The 14,787-nt window shown below is 39.1% G+C and overlaps 1 protein-coding gene across 2 annotated transcripts in view; it reads left to right on the top strand.

Moving 5' to 3' along the window:
- MYPN (myopalladin) overlaps positions 1 to 14,787 on the top strand; it is a 63,880-nt gene that overhangs the window by 41,332 nt on the left and 7,761 nt on the right. For both annotated transcript variants that reach the window (XM_024765544.1, XM_024765545.1), the window contains exons 11-15: positions 130 to 268; positions 9,490 to 9,711; positions 10,938 to 11,087; positions 12,209 to 12,291; positions 13,480 to 13,606. In XM_024765544.1, coding sequence (XP_024621312.1) covers positions 130 to 268; positions 9,490 to 9,711; positions 10,938 to 11,087; positions 12,209 to 12,291; positions 13,480 to 13,606 — 721 coding nt within the window. The remainder of the gene's footprint in view (positions 1 to 129; positions 269 to 9,489; positions 9,712 to 10,937; positions 11,088 to 12,208; positions 12,292 to 13,479; positions 13,607 to 14,787) is intronic.

Here is a 14,787-nt window from a genome sequence, read left to right as displayed (position 1 = left end):
GCAAGATGCACTCCGTAAGTGCCTGATGGCTCCTGGCTCTGGTTGCCATGCCAACCACTCTGGTTTCTAGGTCTCTCTACCCTGGCCAGTGCTTTTCATGAGTGATTTAGGTGTGAATTTATTTTACAGGCCATCCCAGGGACTAATGAAGAAACATATAAAGTCTTCCCAACCAGTGAATGATGATTACATTCGTGAAACTAAGAATGCAGTGATTCTAGACTTGGGGAAAAAAATGAATTTCAGTGATGTCAGATCAAACCAGCAGGTAAGATTGTTGGGTTCAGACGGTTTACTGGAATTTCTTTGTAAGGAATGTAAGTTTGCTTAATTCAGTCCTTGGATGCTCAGGTCACCTGACCTTGGTGAAGCTGACACTGCAGTTTTGGAAGGCAAAGCACAGACTGTCCATGGTTCACGTAGGAAACTCGTCCACATGGATCCACAGTTCTTGATTTAGCCCAGTAGTTAATTCAGTTTACTTGTCTACGTGCGTTTACCTAGAATAGTGTATGTTAAGGAGAGAGACTAGATAGTCTGTTTTCCATTCCAACAATCCTCAGCTCAGTATTGGCCAACACTGTCACATCTTTGAGACATTTCAATATCTGAGCCTTGAGATGACCTAGACTTTAAGGAACTCTGGGGTTCCAAGCCATCCTTGATCTGGCTGCTTCAATCTAATGTGCTTGGGGGTTTGCTCACCAGTTCCTCTCCATCTTTACATTAGGTTGAAGCACGTGAAATAGCCATTAGCCAATATCCTGTGTTTCAACCTGTACAACTCCCTGCTTTCTAGTAAGTGTTTACACGGAAGGAGAAAAAGGAAAGTCATCTGTAGGCATCACATAAAAGAAAGACTAAGTATTTTATTGGAGCCATTTATTTTTGCTTTTTGTAAGGTGGTTATTTTTTAAATGCAGATTTACATTTTAATAATCTAACTCTTGGTTTATTTCCCCAGGTGGGAACTGATAAAATCTATTTTAAGTATAACATAAAATTTCAGTGAAAACTATATACCAAATATTGTGGAATTTGTGACATAAGTGACCCCTGGAAACAAGGCTCCAGACTCCCCTGACCATATGCTGTTTTCCTTCATGTTTCTATCTCTTACTTCCAGTGGAGCCATTGATATACAGTATTTTACTATTGTGTTATATGTTGGACAATTTTTACTGAGTGGATTCTCTTGAAAGTAATGCTTAAAATGCTTAAAATAATAATGCTTAAAATGCTTTTTAAAATTGACTTTAAATTATTGACTTGAAGCAGGATATTTAAGCTTGCCATAATTGAGTACACTTTTCAGGTATTATCTCATGAAATTACATATATTTCTGGGAGGCAAACACCAACATAACTATTCTTCTCTTCCATCTTCTAGATAGGGAAACTGAAGCACAGTTGTCAAACTGTCAGTGGTAGAATGAGAACCAGAGCCCTGGTCTCCAGGACACTTTCACATTTTCCCTGAAACTCTGCAGCCTTTTTGCAGTTTTACAACAAATACCTCCAAGCCCCATAAACGTTGCTCTGTCTAGCACAATTTGTTTTCCTATAATACTGTCATCACAGTTGTGCTTGTTAATCCTTCTAAGTGTCATTGAAATCAGAGCTGTGTTCAGCCTATGTCTTTAACAACTCAGACGGAGCAATTAGAACCCTGTAAAAATGATACCAGGTCAGCACACAGGCTGTTTGGTTTTACTTTTATGGTTACTCTGTAGGTAGATCCATGTTAATCCATTGCCCCCACTCAGAGGAAAGTAGGGTTTTTCTCTTAATTACCTGAAACGTGAGTACATATAAACATGAACTTCCATGAGTGGAGTGCCATAAACCCAGCAGAAGTCTTTATTAAACCTCCGTCATGAATTATCTTCAGGGCTAACAGCAGGAACTTGGAGTCTCAAAAAGCATCTCAATCCTCTCCATATTTCAGTGAAAACTATATACCAAATATCTGTGACACATCCGTGTTCTTCTGACAGTTATTATTCTGAGTGTTATTATGGTATATTAATTACAGAATTGATCTTACACAGCATTCTAGGCCAGGGATCATGAAAGCCAAGCTGCATAAATGCAATTCAGGAAACTAAGAAGCTGTCTGAGACGGAATGCTTGCATTAGGTTGGTAGATGTTGATTCTGAGAACGTTTTGAGGAAAAAATGATGACCATATTATAATATTGCTTTGTCCATTGCTGCCTTGGGAAATGACAGTGAAAAAGTCATGAAGCACTGTCTAAATGAATTGTGGCCCATTGAGGAAGTTAAGAAGAAGAAAATTTGCTGAGAAAAAGTGGAGAACAATCATAAAGAAACGTGTATTGACAGCCACCTCCACCTGCATTTTGGGGACACAGGGGTCAAAGTGATCTGTTTTCTTACTCCCATATTAGCCTGCACATACGAGGGGGAAGCAAATGATTCCTTCTGAAGAGTATGCATTTGTTTTGTTTTATCTTGCTTTGACCACTTTTAGGTCCAGAAAGCTGGACTCTCTTGCCCTACGTTATTCCTAAGCAGATGAAGAAGAGTAAACGTTCTAAAGCATTTACATGTTATGTTGAGCATGAACGTAAACCAAAGGTCCTTGAACAATTAATATTATTGACTATAAAAAATGTCCTCCCCAGAACTCAAACTTCTAAATTAATGCTTTAGAAATAGGGTTTCTTTGATGTATCTGCCACCTTGTATTTCTCTGCTGTAATACTTCAGCATTTATCCTCAAACTCATTTTATATAACATTTTCAATTAGCAACTAGCATTTGCTGGTTGATTCTCAGGACTTTGTGTGATACAAAGGTGTCATCCTTTCAGATGCTCATATTTATTAAACTGTTTAGCTTTCTAAACCGATAAAGATTTATAGATTTTAGGCTGCATCATTTCTTATTTCGAAGGGTATCATTCACCACCAGTGGATCTTCACTGGACATCACTTGGTTTAGGTTAGCAAGGTGAGTCTGAGAGGGCAGAGGAACCCAGGATCACACAAAGTGTGATGGAACCTTCACAACCAACGATTTTAATGCATACATGACTTAGTATGACGTTCTGCTCCCAGTAAATAGTTGGTGACTGTTAATGTCTAAAGCACACACACACATATTTAATGTCTTATTTCAACTTTCCTCCTTGAACTCATTTCTCTGGAAACTTTCCCATCTCTTTATTCTGCTCCTCCCCCCCCCTCCATTTTTTAAATGAAGGCTTCATTAAAACTGCCTGTGGTTCCCAGATACTACCCTATATGACAGAGGGGGGAGAAAATAAGTACCTAATTCTAGCTCTGCCTTTTTTTCCTCTAATCTCCTTCTTCTCTAAACTGCTTAGTCATTTCTTCTATTTAAATCTTACCTCTTTCATCTCTGACCATGAATTCTTTATGAAAATTCTCTCTTGAGGGCAAACAGTCTTGCGATCTGTTCCTTTTCTAATGAGAATTCAACGTAGTCATTGGCCTTATGTCGCTCACCGTGGGCACTGTAGGACCCTGGGTGCTGGAATAGTGAAGTGTCCCCATGTCACCTGCTGTGGGCCCACCCAGGATGCACCAGTCACAAGCTCCCTGGGAGCGGGATTGGCAGGGGGTGGGACGGGGTCTTGTTCATTGCTGCACCCCTGCTGTATCTGGCCCAGAGTAGGTGCTCAGGGAATATCTGCTGAATTAACTCACAACTTTGGGATTTACATTAATTTCAGATAGGATAACCAAACTTTTGACCAAAGGGAAAGTTTTGGATTTGTTGCATCTGTATGGAAAATATCTCACTTAACTATAGAGATTCTGATTATACCTAATTATAGACACTATCTACTATGATAACAATCTATTTTAATCAACTGACTAAAAAGATGAAAGCCTTTTGAAAAAAACACACTGAAATTAAGCAAAACTCTGGTGTTAACTGAACATTTAAGTATAAAATAAATCTGTGAACCATTTAGTAATTATTTATTCTTAAAGACAAAATCTGGATTTAAAGTATTTTTTTGCAACCTCCTTGAAGGTAGAGTGTGTGTTTTATAGAATGCCGTGTCCCCAGTGCCTACTATAGTATTCTAAGAATTTGGCAGCAGGGACGGGGGTAAGCCATGAAGCCTGGTTATTTCTATTGAAGGAAGCATGTAGTATTGGATAAATCATAAAAGAAGACATCCTCTGTGTAGGTTAACCTCCAAGTTAGTCTAGGAATCTCTTACCTGCTGTCCATACTGTGGCTCACCCAGGAACAAAAGGAGAATACTTTCTCTAACACATAAAACTTCTTTTAGTGAACACTGTACCCAGAGTTGGTTGGGAACCCTTTGGGCAGGCTCTTCCAGCTGGTTTGATCCTATCTGATTATTTGCCCCTGAAGCCCAGACTCAGACCTAGAGTAGAGGAAGCCCGCAGCACGCTCAGGGCAGTGAGTGCCAGATCATGGCCCACGTTTTGGAAATTTGGAACCTTGGCAATGCCGTATCTGATTGGGTTGTGTCATTACACTGTGGTTCTTAGCAGGAGGAAGGCACTCTCCACCACTCTGACAATCTGAAGAAAACTTCTGCAGATGTGTCCCAGAAACCAAATGCCTCAAGTTGTCAAACTATCAGCCTTAAGAGGATTATCTTTAGAGAAAAAAAAAAAAATTATATTTTCAAGTGGCATACTCTTCTGATGTAATTTTTTTAGCTTTTCATTTTCTTTCGTAGAGCAACTGAAATTCTATGCAATTCATTTTCACTGAAGGTCTTTAACATAAGCCTGGAAAGGATGGGCCATATGTCTTTGACTTGCTTGCCATACAGACCAGATTTACACAGAAAAATATTCTCTCCTTTGAGCACAGACATCACCTACAAGCAGCTGACGCAGAAACTCCAACTTTTACTCACAAAGGGGACAAGGCAAGGGAAAATGGAGAACACAGCCCAAATCCAGTTCTGGAAACTCAAAGTGCACAGCCGCTGACAGTGGATCAGTAGTACAACCTTTGTGCAGAACAGTGCAGAAAGCACATTCAAATTTAACTTAAACACACTGCTTGTTTGCAAATGTCCTTACAAAATCTGAATCCCATCAGTCACAACTTGGCATGACAACCTTGATTTATGTATAAGAGGATTAGTTATCCTTGGAATAACCAACTCTTAGTTGCAAAGCACTACAAAAAAAAAAAAAAAAAAGAATTCCTGCTCTGGGGATGGTGTGCATCTTTGTAAACATCTCAGTTGTAAAGATTCACTGCTTTAGAAACAGGTCACATACCCCTTGCCACACAGTTACATGGGTTTCCTTGTTCCTGAGGTTCAACTTCCCAAATATTTTATGAAATCTTTCATGGAAGCTCCTTGACCTACAGTACTCTTATTTTGTTGTGCATCTGTAACTTATACATTATACCATATAACTGGTACCTTCAACAACTGTATCTTAAAAGCAATTTTATTTTTTTCTCCCTTTATCCCTTTAAATTTATCTAGTGGGGCTAATCCTTCCCCTGGCAATCTCAAATGTGAGGTAATCTCAAAACCATTTTGACCGATTTTAGTTCATATAAGGTTCTACATTTACTTTGTTGCAAAATACAACCTTGATCGAGTAATACAAAATGACCAGTCCTTGTGGTAACAAACACCCCAATCTTTATTCAAAAATAAGATCCCACACACAAACGCCCCCATTCACACCTCACACCGCACACCCCAGGGATCTCTACAAATGGGAAATCTAAAGCCAGGAAGGAAGTATGGCCAGCTTCTCTCTTTTTCACTCCCTCCTCCCCTGCTTCACTAACTGCTGTTCCCAACTCCTTCCTTTCCCAGCCACAGAGGGACAAAAGCTGACTCCACACTGGCTCTGTCTCATATGTGGCCCATATGTGTATGACAGGAACCATCACAAGTCCTCTGACCTGACACAGTGCAGGAGTGTGGGCCACTGAAAGCAACCTTCAGCTTGCTCACCAACAAAAACCCTCCTTGCTCCTCACTCTACATTTCTTAGGCAGGAGTCAGATACCAATCCACTGGAGGAACACAATAAACACTACAAATGGGTCTATTTAATCTCTCTCAACAAACTGGAGGTGAAAGGCAGGTACTCTGGGGGTAGAGGTGGAGGTGGAGGTGGGACACTCACAGACATTAATAGCTCTTTCCAAAGTCTTCTCACTGGATTTTCTCCCTCCTGACTCTTTCGTATCTCTGATGAAGATGACGAATATCAATCATCTAACCTGTCCTTAAGCACCTGCTTTGAAATTTCTGGAGGATACTTTGTCTCCCAACTCACTTCTTTTTTGATATCTAACTCATCTTGGTGCCTCAGTAGAATACAACTGTATCCTCAGTACATAGTTACAAATGGTGTCTTTTAGATAACTCATTGAGTGTTCTGTTTTCATCACCTCCCAACCTGTAGTACTGGTAGAATAGTAAATATGTAACCAATATGTGTAGATTTATAGAAAAACAAAACCTGCATATTTTCATCATATTGCTTCCATAGTTCCTTTGGTTAAATCAATTCAAACATTTATAATTTCCATAAAATCAGGTCCCAACTTGGTAAAATCAAGTTCCTAAAAATAGCTGTTTGGAATACATGGAGACAATGTGGTATTTGTATTCTCAGGCAAGTGCTCAAAAGCCTTAGGTATCACCCATTTGTTCCTCAAGTATAGATATAATCATAACTTACCACAATGTACAGTAATACTTGTTTGGAAAAATTAGATCATACTTTCAATATAGAATTTCAGGAATTCATTTCTCCCCACCCCCTCATAATAACTCTGACAATGTAATTAGCCAGGAACTTACCAGCCCTCCTCCATCATGCAGTAGGAGAAGTTGCAGAGAAGGTTCTTTAGCTTGGAGCAAGGACTCCACTAAAATAGTGGCTAGAGGCAGTATGGAATGGATTGGGAATTTGGGGACTTAAATGAAACAAGATGAGAAGCCATAAGAAGCTAAGACCCCTTGCCACCCTCACAAAAAGCCTGGGTTATCCTGAACTCCAGGATCTGTGTATGAGGTTTGCAAACTATATGAATTATGCTTTTGACTATTATTTTTAAAATAATAAAGCTATTTAGCACCTACCTCACATAGTAAGAGAATAAAATGACTCATTGGTTTTACTCCTAAGCATCCAAAAAATAAACAAATTTATTAAAAGGAAAAATAATACCCATTTAGGAGCATGAATGCAATTCAACAAGGAAGAAAAATATATTCCTTATAGGATTTTAAATTGTCAAGACTAGGAAACATTTCAAATTTGTGGGATTAGTTAATGTATTTATGGAAAATATACTTGCTGTATAGTATTAGGTTGAATAACTTGAAATTGCTGATATTTTTACCTCTTTTAACCCTCAGAAATGGCAATTTCATATAGTTCAAACTAATAGGTAGACAGATGGAAGCTTTAAGTATTAACTTTAAAAAAAAACAACAACCCAAAATGTAGAAAATAGTTTTAATACTTTTAAACTAAATTGGGTTTCCAATTAGAAGTGAACAATCTTTTACTTTAATTAGTTTGTTTAACTGATTAAAAATTAATACGCTTCACTGGAGATTAATCATTTTTCTACCCTGAAAGAGCTGTAGATGTATTTTGTTTACCCAGTCTGAGATGAGGCTGAGAGGGAAGATTTAAAATTGGTTCTAAGAAATTAAAACCAAGAAACATTTGGTGTCTGTGTTTCCTAAGTTCCAATTCTGCACAAATTCAGGCGATGATATGTATAAGACAATAGCTAGAGGACACGAATGATGTGATTTAATAGCTTGAGAACATATCTCATGAGTCCTGAACTCAATTACTCTGCCTATGACTAGGGGGCAGATCAGCCATGTGCTCCCAAATTCCACTTCAGGGGCATCCTAGAACCATCTCCATGGGGCCTACCTAAATCATAAAATTATGGTTAACTAGAGTCACAAGTTTAACCAAAGGGCTCACCCTCACCCCAAGCACATGGCTCCAGATTCCTCAAAGATACAGTAGTGTTGGAACAAGTGATGGCTCCCATGTCATTCATGTATTCTTTCATTCTTCAGATACTCATGGAGCACCTGCCATGTAGCAGGCACTCACTATTCCATATATGGTTGATATAGTGGGATGCAAGACAGACAAGAGCTCTGTTTTTCTGATGCTAACATTCTAAGGCTTAGATATATACAATCATTCAATCAATATAAAAACAAGAAAAACACTAGATAGCAGTCCATGCTCTGTAGAGAATTAGAATTGGGAGTTACTTTAGATGAAGTGGCCTGGGAAAGTTGCTTTAGGGAGGTGACATTTAAGCTTGATAGAATAGGGCAGGATAGGGAATCAGAGGAATCCAGGATAAGTCCTAGATTTAGGTTAACTTGGTGCACTCAAAGTGTGGTCTTAGACCTGTGCCAGTCTGCAAGCTGTCATCTCTCCACCTTGAGATAAGTATGGAAATTGAAGGTAACCATTAAGAAGTTTCTAGAGCATTTGACAGAGAAATTTTATGTCTACTGAATATAATAATTCTGCATGCTTTTTCTGTTTTATTTTTCTAGTAATTCATTTTTATCTTATTTTTCTAGTAATTCATTTTTATTTTATTTTACAAGAGTACAGGTTGAAAAAATCTATTTTTAAAATCTGGTTTTCACCATAGGTAATGTGAGAAACACCAGCTTAACCACTTAACCAAATGGATGAAGAGTGGTGCCAGTTCCAAAGATGGGGAAGAGCAGGGTAGGAGTATCTTCCCTGGGGGACAGAAATCAAGTGCATGTTGTTTGGACCATGCTAAGCTGGTCCATGGGTGCACCCATGAGGCACCCAAGCCATGACAGAGAGTATACTGGTGGGTATATGACTCTCATGATGTAGAGTAGATCATTGGGTATATGAGTTCTGGGGAGAGACCAGGCTGAGACACATGGATTTGGAGTCATCAGCATACAGAAGGTATCTGAAGCTGTGAGACTGGATGAGATAACCTAGAGCAGAGGAGGAAGAGCTAGGGGTCAAGGGAGATTTATTCAAGACGAGTTTTCCTCAAGTATCCAAATAGAAATATCTAGTAGAGACAGGAAGCTGGTGATGCAGGCATGTATCAGAATGCAGTTCAGAATAATTTTGCCAAAATACCACAAAGGCAGCTCTACATATTGAAATGGACACTATTAGTAGCTACAAAAATTATATTCCATCTTCATTCCATTCCCTACAATATTCTACCGGGGCTCCATGCTGAAGGTGAGGAATCAGGGTTCACTAGAACAGTTTGGGATTGTAGTAGAAACACAAATCTCCTTCAGTGCTCCATGATGAGGAACTGGAAATGGAACATGCCTGGTTTACTGAGGTTCCACAATGTAAATCTAACATTCGAATCTTAAAAAGTTTCATCCTCACATTATATTGATGAACACATTCTTCCTCACCCACAGAAATTGAAATTAAAACATGTTTGCCATTTTGACAGGAGTACAAAATTTCAAGCTTTGAGCAGAGGCTGATGAATGAAATAGAGTTTCGCTTGGAACGCACCCCTGTTGATGAATCAGATGATGAAATCCAACATGATGAGATCCCCACGGGCAAGTGTATCGCTCCCATCTTTGACAAAAGACTCAAGCACTTCCGGGTCACCGAAGGCTCTCCAGTGACATTCACCTGCAAAATTGTTGGGATACCTGTCCCAAAGGTAGGGGAAGATGACCAGCCAGTTGGCCAACCAACAGTGCAAAACTATAGACAATGCCTTCAAGAAAGTCTTACCAGACTCTAGTGCAGTATCTACAGAGGAAATGAAAATCAATACCAGAAAATTAACAAAGCCCAGGTAATCTGACTAAAAAGATACAATCAGGAATAGAATCATTAAATAGCCTGGCAAAAAGAAAATCAGATAACTTATGGGTAAGTTAAAATTTTTATAAAAGTTGAAAATAAATTTTTTAGTCATGATCCTCTATTTTGGGCTATTGATTCTCTCAACCATCAAACTCACCAAACGGATACTTTTCTTTCTATTTAACATCTGCTGAATATCTACAGCCTGCCTGTTGTACAAAGTGAGGTATATTTGTATTATTACTGTTAGGTTGGTAAATGCCAAAAATGTCACATCGTTATCACTGGCTGCTGAAAAATCTTATGAGTCACCAGACTTTCTGGCAGTCAGCTGAGAGAAGGATTTACACCCAGTATGTCTACAGCAGGGAATCTATCCACTCTACTTTCACAAACATTAACATGGCATTAGTATGTAAGATTAGGTAACCAGGAAATGTAGAGAAGGGCAGCTGCAACCAGTACTTTAACTCCCCTATCTTTGAAAGATCTCCTTGATACATGCAGAACTTAACTTGAAAACTATGTATACTTAAATTTTAGTCAGAGGAGAAATTTAACAATTTAGCAATTGAATCCTGGCCTCATTCCATTTGGTACAATAAACCATACTATCCTTTCAAGTAAGGTCAGCTATTCTAGGCCCTGAGATCTCGAACTTCGGGAGACTTGAGTTTGTAAAAGGATAATAGGAAAAGTTCCAGGCTCCCAGTTTTAATTATTTTGCCTCTGAAGACATGTCTGGTCCTTAGGGTGGCTTTTTAAGCAATTATAAATATAATAAAAATAATCAAAAGCTTTTTCTCAATCCTAAATTATACATAATTTCTTACTTAAATATTGTATATGTACAAGTGGAGGAGCATATTATACTGTCATTTGTAAAATGTTTAAAAATTGTTTTCTAAGTGTTGTATAAGGGATGGGTTACTAGTTGTAGAGATGGCAATCGATCCTTGCCTTATCCTACTCCTTGTACCATTATCCTCTAAAGATGTACAGAACAGGGACTCCTCAAAAAAAAAAAAAAAGATGTACAGAACAGTGTATATTCTCCTTGATTATTTTTCATTTCAGGTTTACTGGTTCAAAGATGGGAAGCAGATTTCAAAAAGAAATGAGCACTTCAAAATGAGGCGAGAAGGAGACGGGACATGTTCTCTGTACATTGACTCCACCACCGGCGATGACGACGGCAACTACACCATCATGGCGGCCAACCCCCAGGTAGAGACGCAGGGTACCACGCTGTACTGCACTCTGAGGAAGGAGCGGTTCATGTCATTGTGAATAAACCTTGAGAAGTGCAAGTTACTAAGGAGTTCTGAGGAAAATGAATAAGGAGCATAGAGACTGTGTAACTAGAGCACAGTATCACAACAACTTACAAGACCACTTAGCCACTGATGGGTCACGCCACCCTTCAGCCTTTGTCAAAGGACAGTAGTATCTATTCACTAAGTATATGCCCCAGACCTATTGGAGTAAATCTTGTTTTGATCAACTCATTGACTCTTGAAGAGTCAACAAATTATTCTATCAAAGAATGATTTGCGAGCTTCCCTGGTGGCGCAGTGGTTGAGGGTCCGCCTGCCGATGGCAGGGGATGCGGGTTTGTGCCCCGGTCCGGGAGGATCCCACATGCCGCGGAGCGGCTGGGCCCGTGAGCCATGGCCGCTGAGCCTGCGCATCTGGAGCCTGTGCTCTGCAACGGGAGAGGCCACAACAGTGAGAGGCCCGCATACCGGAAAAAAAAAAAAAAAAAGATTTGCCATTTTTTGTTCTTTAGAGAATAAGCAAATTACTTGTGAATATCCCTCACTCATAAAAAAAATTTTTTTTGGTAAAAGTTGGAAAGCCATAATCTTTCACTTTCCTTTTTTGAAGAGACCAAGACTTAAAATTCCCCTTAAAGATATGGCAGAATAAATATCTTCAACTACTATTAGAATAGGAGGTACAGAACTATAATTTCCACTCACCCACTCCTCCTATTAAAATGTTAGTTTTGAAGATAACTTCTATTGAGGAGAGTATAAAAATACTTGACCATGATCTCTGCATGTGCCTACAAACAATGCTAAGTGCACAAGAATTCAAGTTTGTTTACATTTATGTCTGTTCATTTCTCAGCTTAAAAATGAAAGTCACAATATTCTTAAAAATCGTTTCCCCTGGAATATTAACAGGGATTTAAGGAGTTATATTGTTTTCATCCCCCCTCCAAAAAAAACTCAAATAGTTAGCCAAAAAGTTCATAATGTTCTGGTCCATAAGAATGTATATGTACTGAAAAAATGTAAAATTGTTTTTATTTATTTTAATCTCCTTCATTTTCTGTTTCTCAGGGGAGAATCAGCTGCTCTGGCCACTTGATGGTACAAGGTTTGCCCATTCGAAGTCGACTAACAGCTGCTGGTCAGCCTCACAGGTAAAGACAGTAAGAATCTCCCTTCTCTAGCCCCTCCCAAGCAGCCACCCACCACAATGATCACTCAAGTATCTGGTCTACAAATTGTCAACTCAAGTGTAGTCCTCCACCTGCAGCACCAGCATCACTTGGGAGCTTGTTGCAAATGGAGAATCCCAAGCCCCACCCAGACATACTGATCAGAATCTACATTTTAATAAGATCCCCAGGTAATTCATAAGTGCATTAAATTTGAGAAGCATTGGTCCACGGCACACTTTTAATGGTTCAAAAATTGCAACCATGAGTAGCACCTGTGCACATAATATATAAATCAGACTCTCTGAATTAAATTACCTTGTCTTTAAAAAACAGAAACCGTTAATGAGTATATGTATACTGATAAAAGATTTCTGTTGTTGTTATTGTCTCCAATATAACAGTTGTCTCCAACACAGCAACTGACTTTCCTCCTCTCCAATTTTACTAATCACTGAGAAGAAAGAGCCTGGCTTTCTCTAGAGTCTTACGGTGCCACAAAGTCTTAGCAAAGCATTTCATAGTTGCTGACGTGGATGAATTACATTAGACTTACCAAAGGGACAAAAATAGTGACCCACGTTTCAGATACAGTATTTTACCACTGTTGCAACTCTACCTTCTTGTTCAGTTTTTTTTTTTTTCCTTCTTCAAGAACAGCTGTTACTGTGGTCAGTCTTAACCAGTTTAAGTTCATGATCCTCTTTAATGGTCTGACATAATTTATTAGCCAGGTTAAATTTTATTACTCAGAGACACAGGGATTGCAGCTGCCTTGTTCTGGGTGATAAACAGGACTTCTCTTTTGGCTCTTATTTGAGGTTCAGATTGAATACTGATTTCTTTATTCTGAAACTTCTGAACAACTGGTCAAACCCAAGGCAAGGGGAGCTGAGTCACTGAACCCAGAATGACTTCAGAGAAAAAGAAGCTAAAGCCTGTTTATTTAATTACAGATCTTACAAGATAACCCTACAGTGGGTGAGATAGCTAGTACTTTGCTTTTTACATCAGCTCCACACTATTATTTATTATCCCTTCATGGTCCAGCCACCCCCACCCCCCAAAAAAATCTTTCTCCAGGCCCGAGAGCCATGCCTAAATGTCTATACTGTCATAAGTTTTGAAGTGGTTTCTATGCGTAATGCCTGAACATGCTTGCTGTTTTAGAGTAAGGTCCCGAGCGCAAGAAAGAGACAAAGAGCCCCTACAGGAACGATTTTTCCGACCACATTTCCTGCAGGCTCCTGGGGATATGGTAGCTCACGAGGGGCGCCTCTGTCGCCTGGACTGTAAGGTAGACTCTAGTACACCATTCTTGGTTCCAAATCTGTTCATATTTTGTATTTGTTTATTTGTATGCACCTATTTTTGTTTGTATTTGTTTTATGGTTGTTGTTTTTTCGGGGAAAGGGGACTGAGGAACAGAGAGAGAGAGAGAGAGAAAGAGAGAGAGAGAGAGCGCACTTTTTCCCCCACAAGGTTCTTTTGGAGCATTTAATACCAGACAAAAGTATTTCATAAAATCTTCAAGTGTTTATATCTTAATAAAAGTTACACTGATACTGTACCAAGTTAACTCTATGCTTGTAAAGACAACCAAAGAGGTGATGTAATTCAGACATTTTCCATATGGTACCTGGAAAGTCTTTATTACTATAAAGGCATAAGGATGATTTCTGCAACCTTGAAGTGAACTGCTGTGAGGTACAGCCTTTGAAAAAACTAGTCATGAAAAGATGGCTCCAAGGCAGTTTATGAAAACAGAAGCTGGTTTCTCATACTACTCAACGTCCATCGCCTTTAGCTAGTCTACCTTCTAACTCTTCCACCAGAGACTAGGTTCAGTTGAACAGTATGAATATTTCTCAGTATGAACAGTAACTTAAGTCACCCCTTCTGTCCGAACGACGTAGAATGCTATGGAGATTTGGACATGAATGAGTAAAGGCTTAAGGTTACGCGTTTATAGAATCCACATCTCTAGGTGGTTCTTGCTCTCTCATTAGTTACCTAAATAATATTTGGGATTAACTTCTTCCACCCTAAAGCCTAAAAGAAACCCATGACTGGGTCCCACCCCCAAAGGTTCTGATTTAATATAGTAAGTGGGCACCAGGATTGTCAAATACTCCTCATGTGATTATGACACACAGTCAGCTTTGAGAACACTGGTTTAATGTCTGTGCCTTTCTTGGCTACCTGTTGCTTATTAGGTGTGTAAGTAATATCTCTGAAACTGATCCCACAGGCTTATTTCATCTATCTATTTAGCTTTTTAATTCTTACTCATTCTAATCTAGAATATAATCATGACCCGAATTGGGGTCCAAATACTATACGGCTTAAATGCATGAGGCCACCCATCTAGACCCCTCTTGTCCCTATGCTCCTGAGGAGAGGTTTCTCAGCACTGACGCTCCGTTGCTTTCGATGTGGTGCCAGACAAGGATGAAGAATTCAGCCACCAAATAAATC

Source organism: Neophocaena asiaeorientalis, unplaced genomic scaffold (assembly GCF_003031525.2).
Source record: "Neophocaena asiaeorientalis asiaeorientalis breed wild unplaced genomic scaffold, Neophocaena_asiaeorientalis_V1.1 scaffold31, whole genome shotgun sequence".
Lineage (NCBI taxonomy): Eukaryota > Metazoa > Chordata > Mammalia > Artiodactyla > Phocoenidae > Neophocaena > Neophocaena asiaeorientalis.
This window is presented reverse-complemented; position numbering and strand designations above follow the sequence as displayed.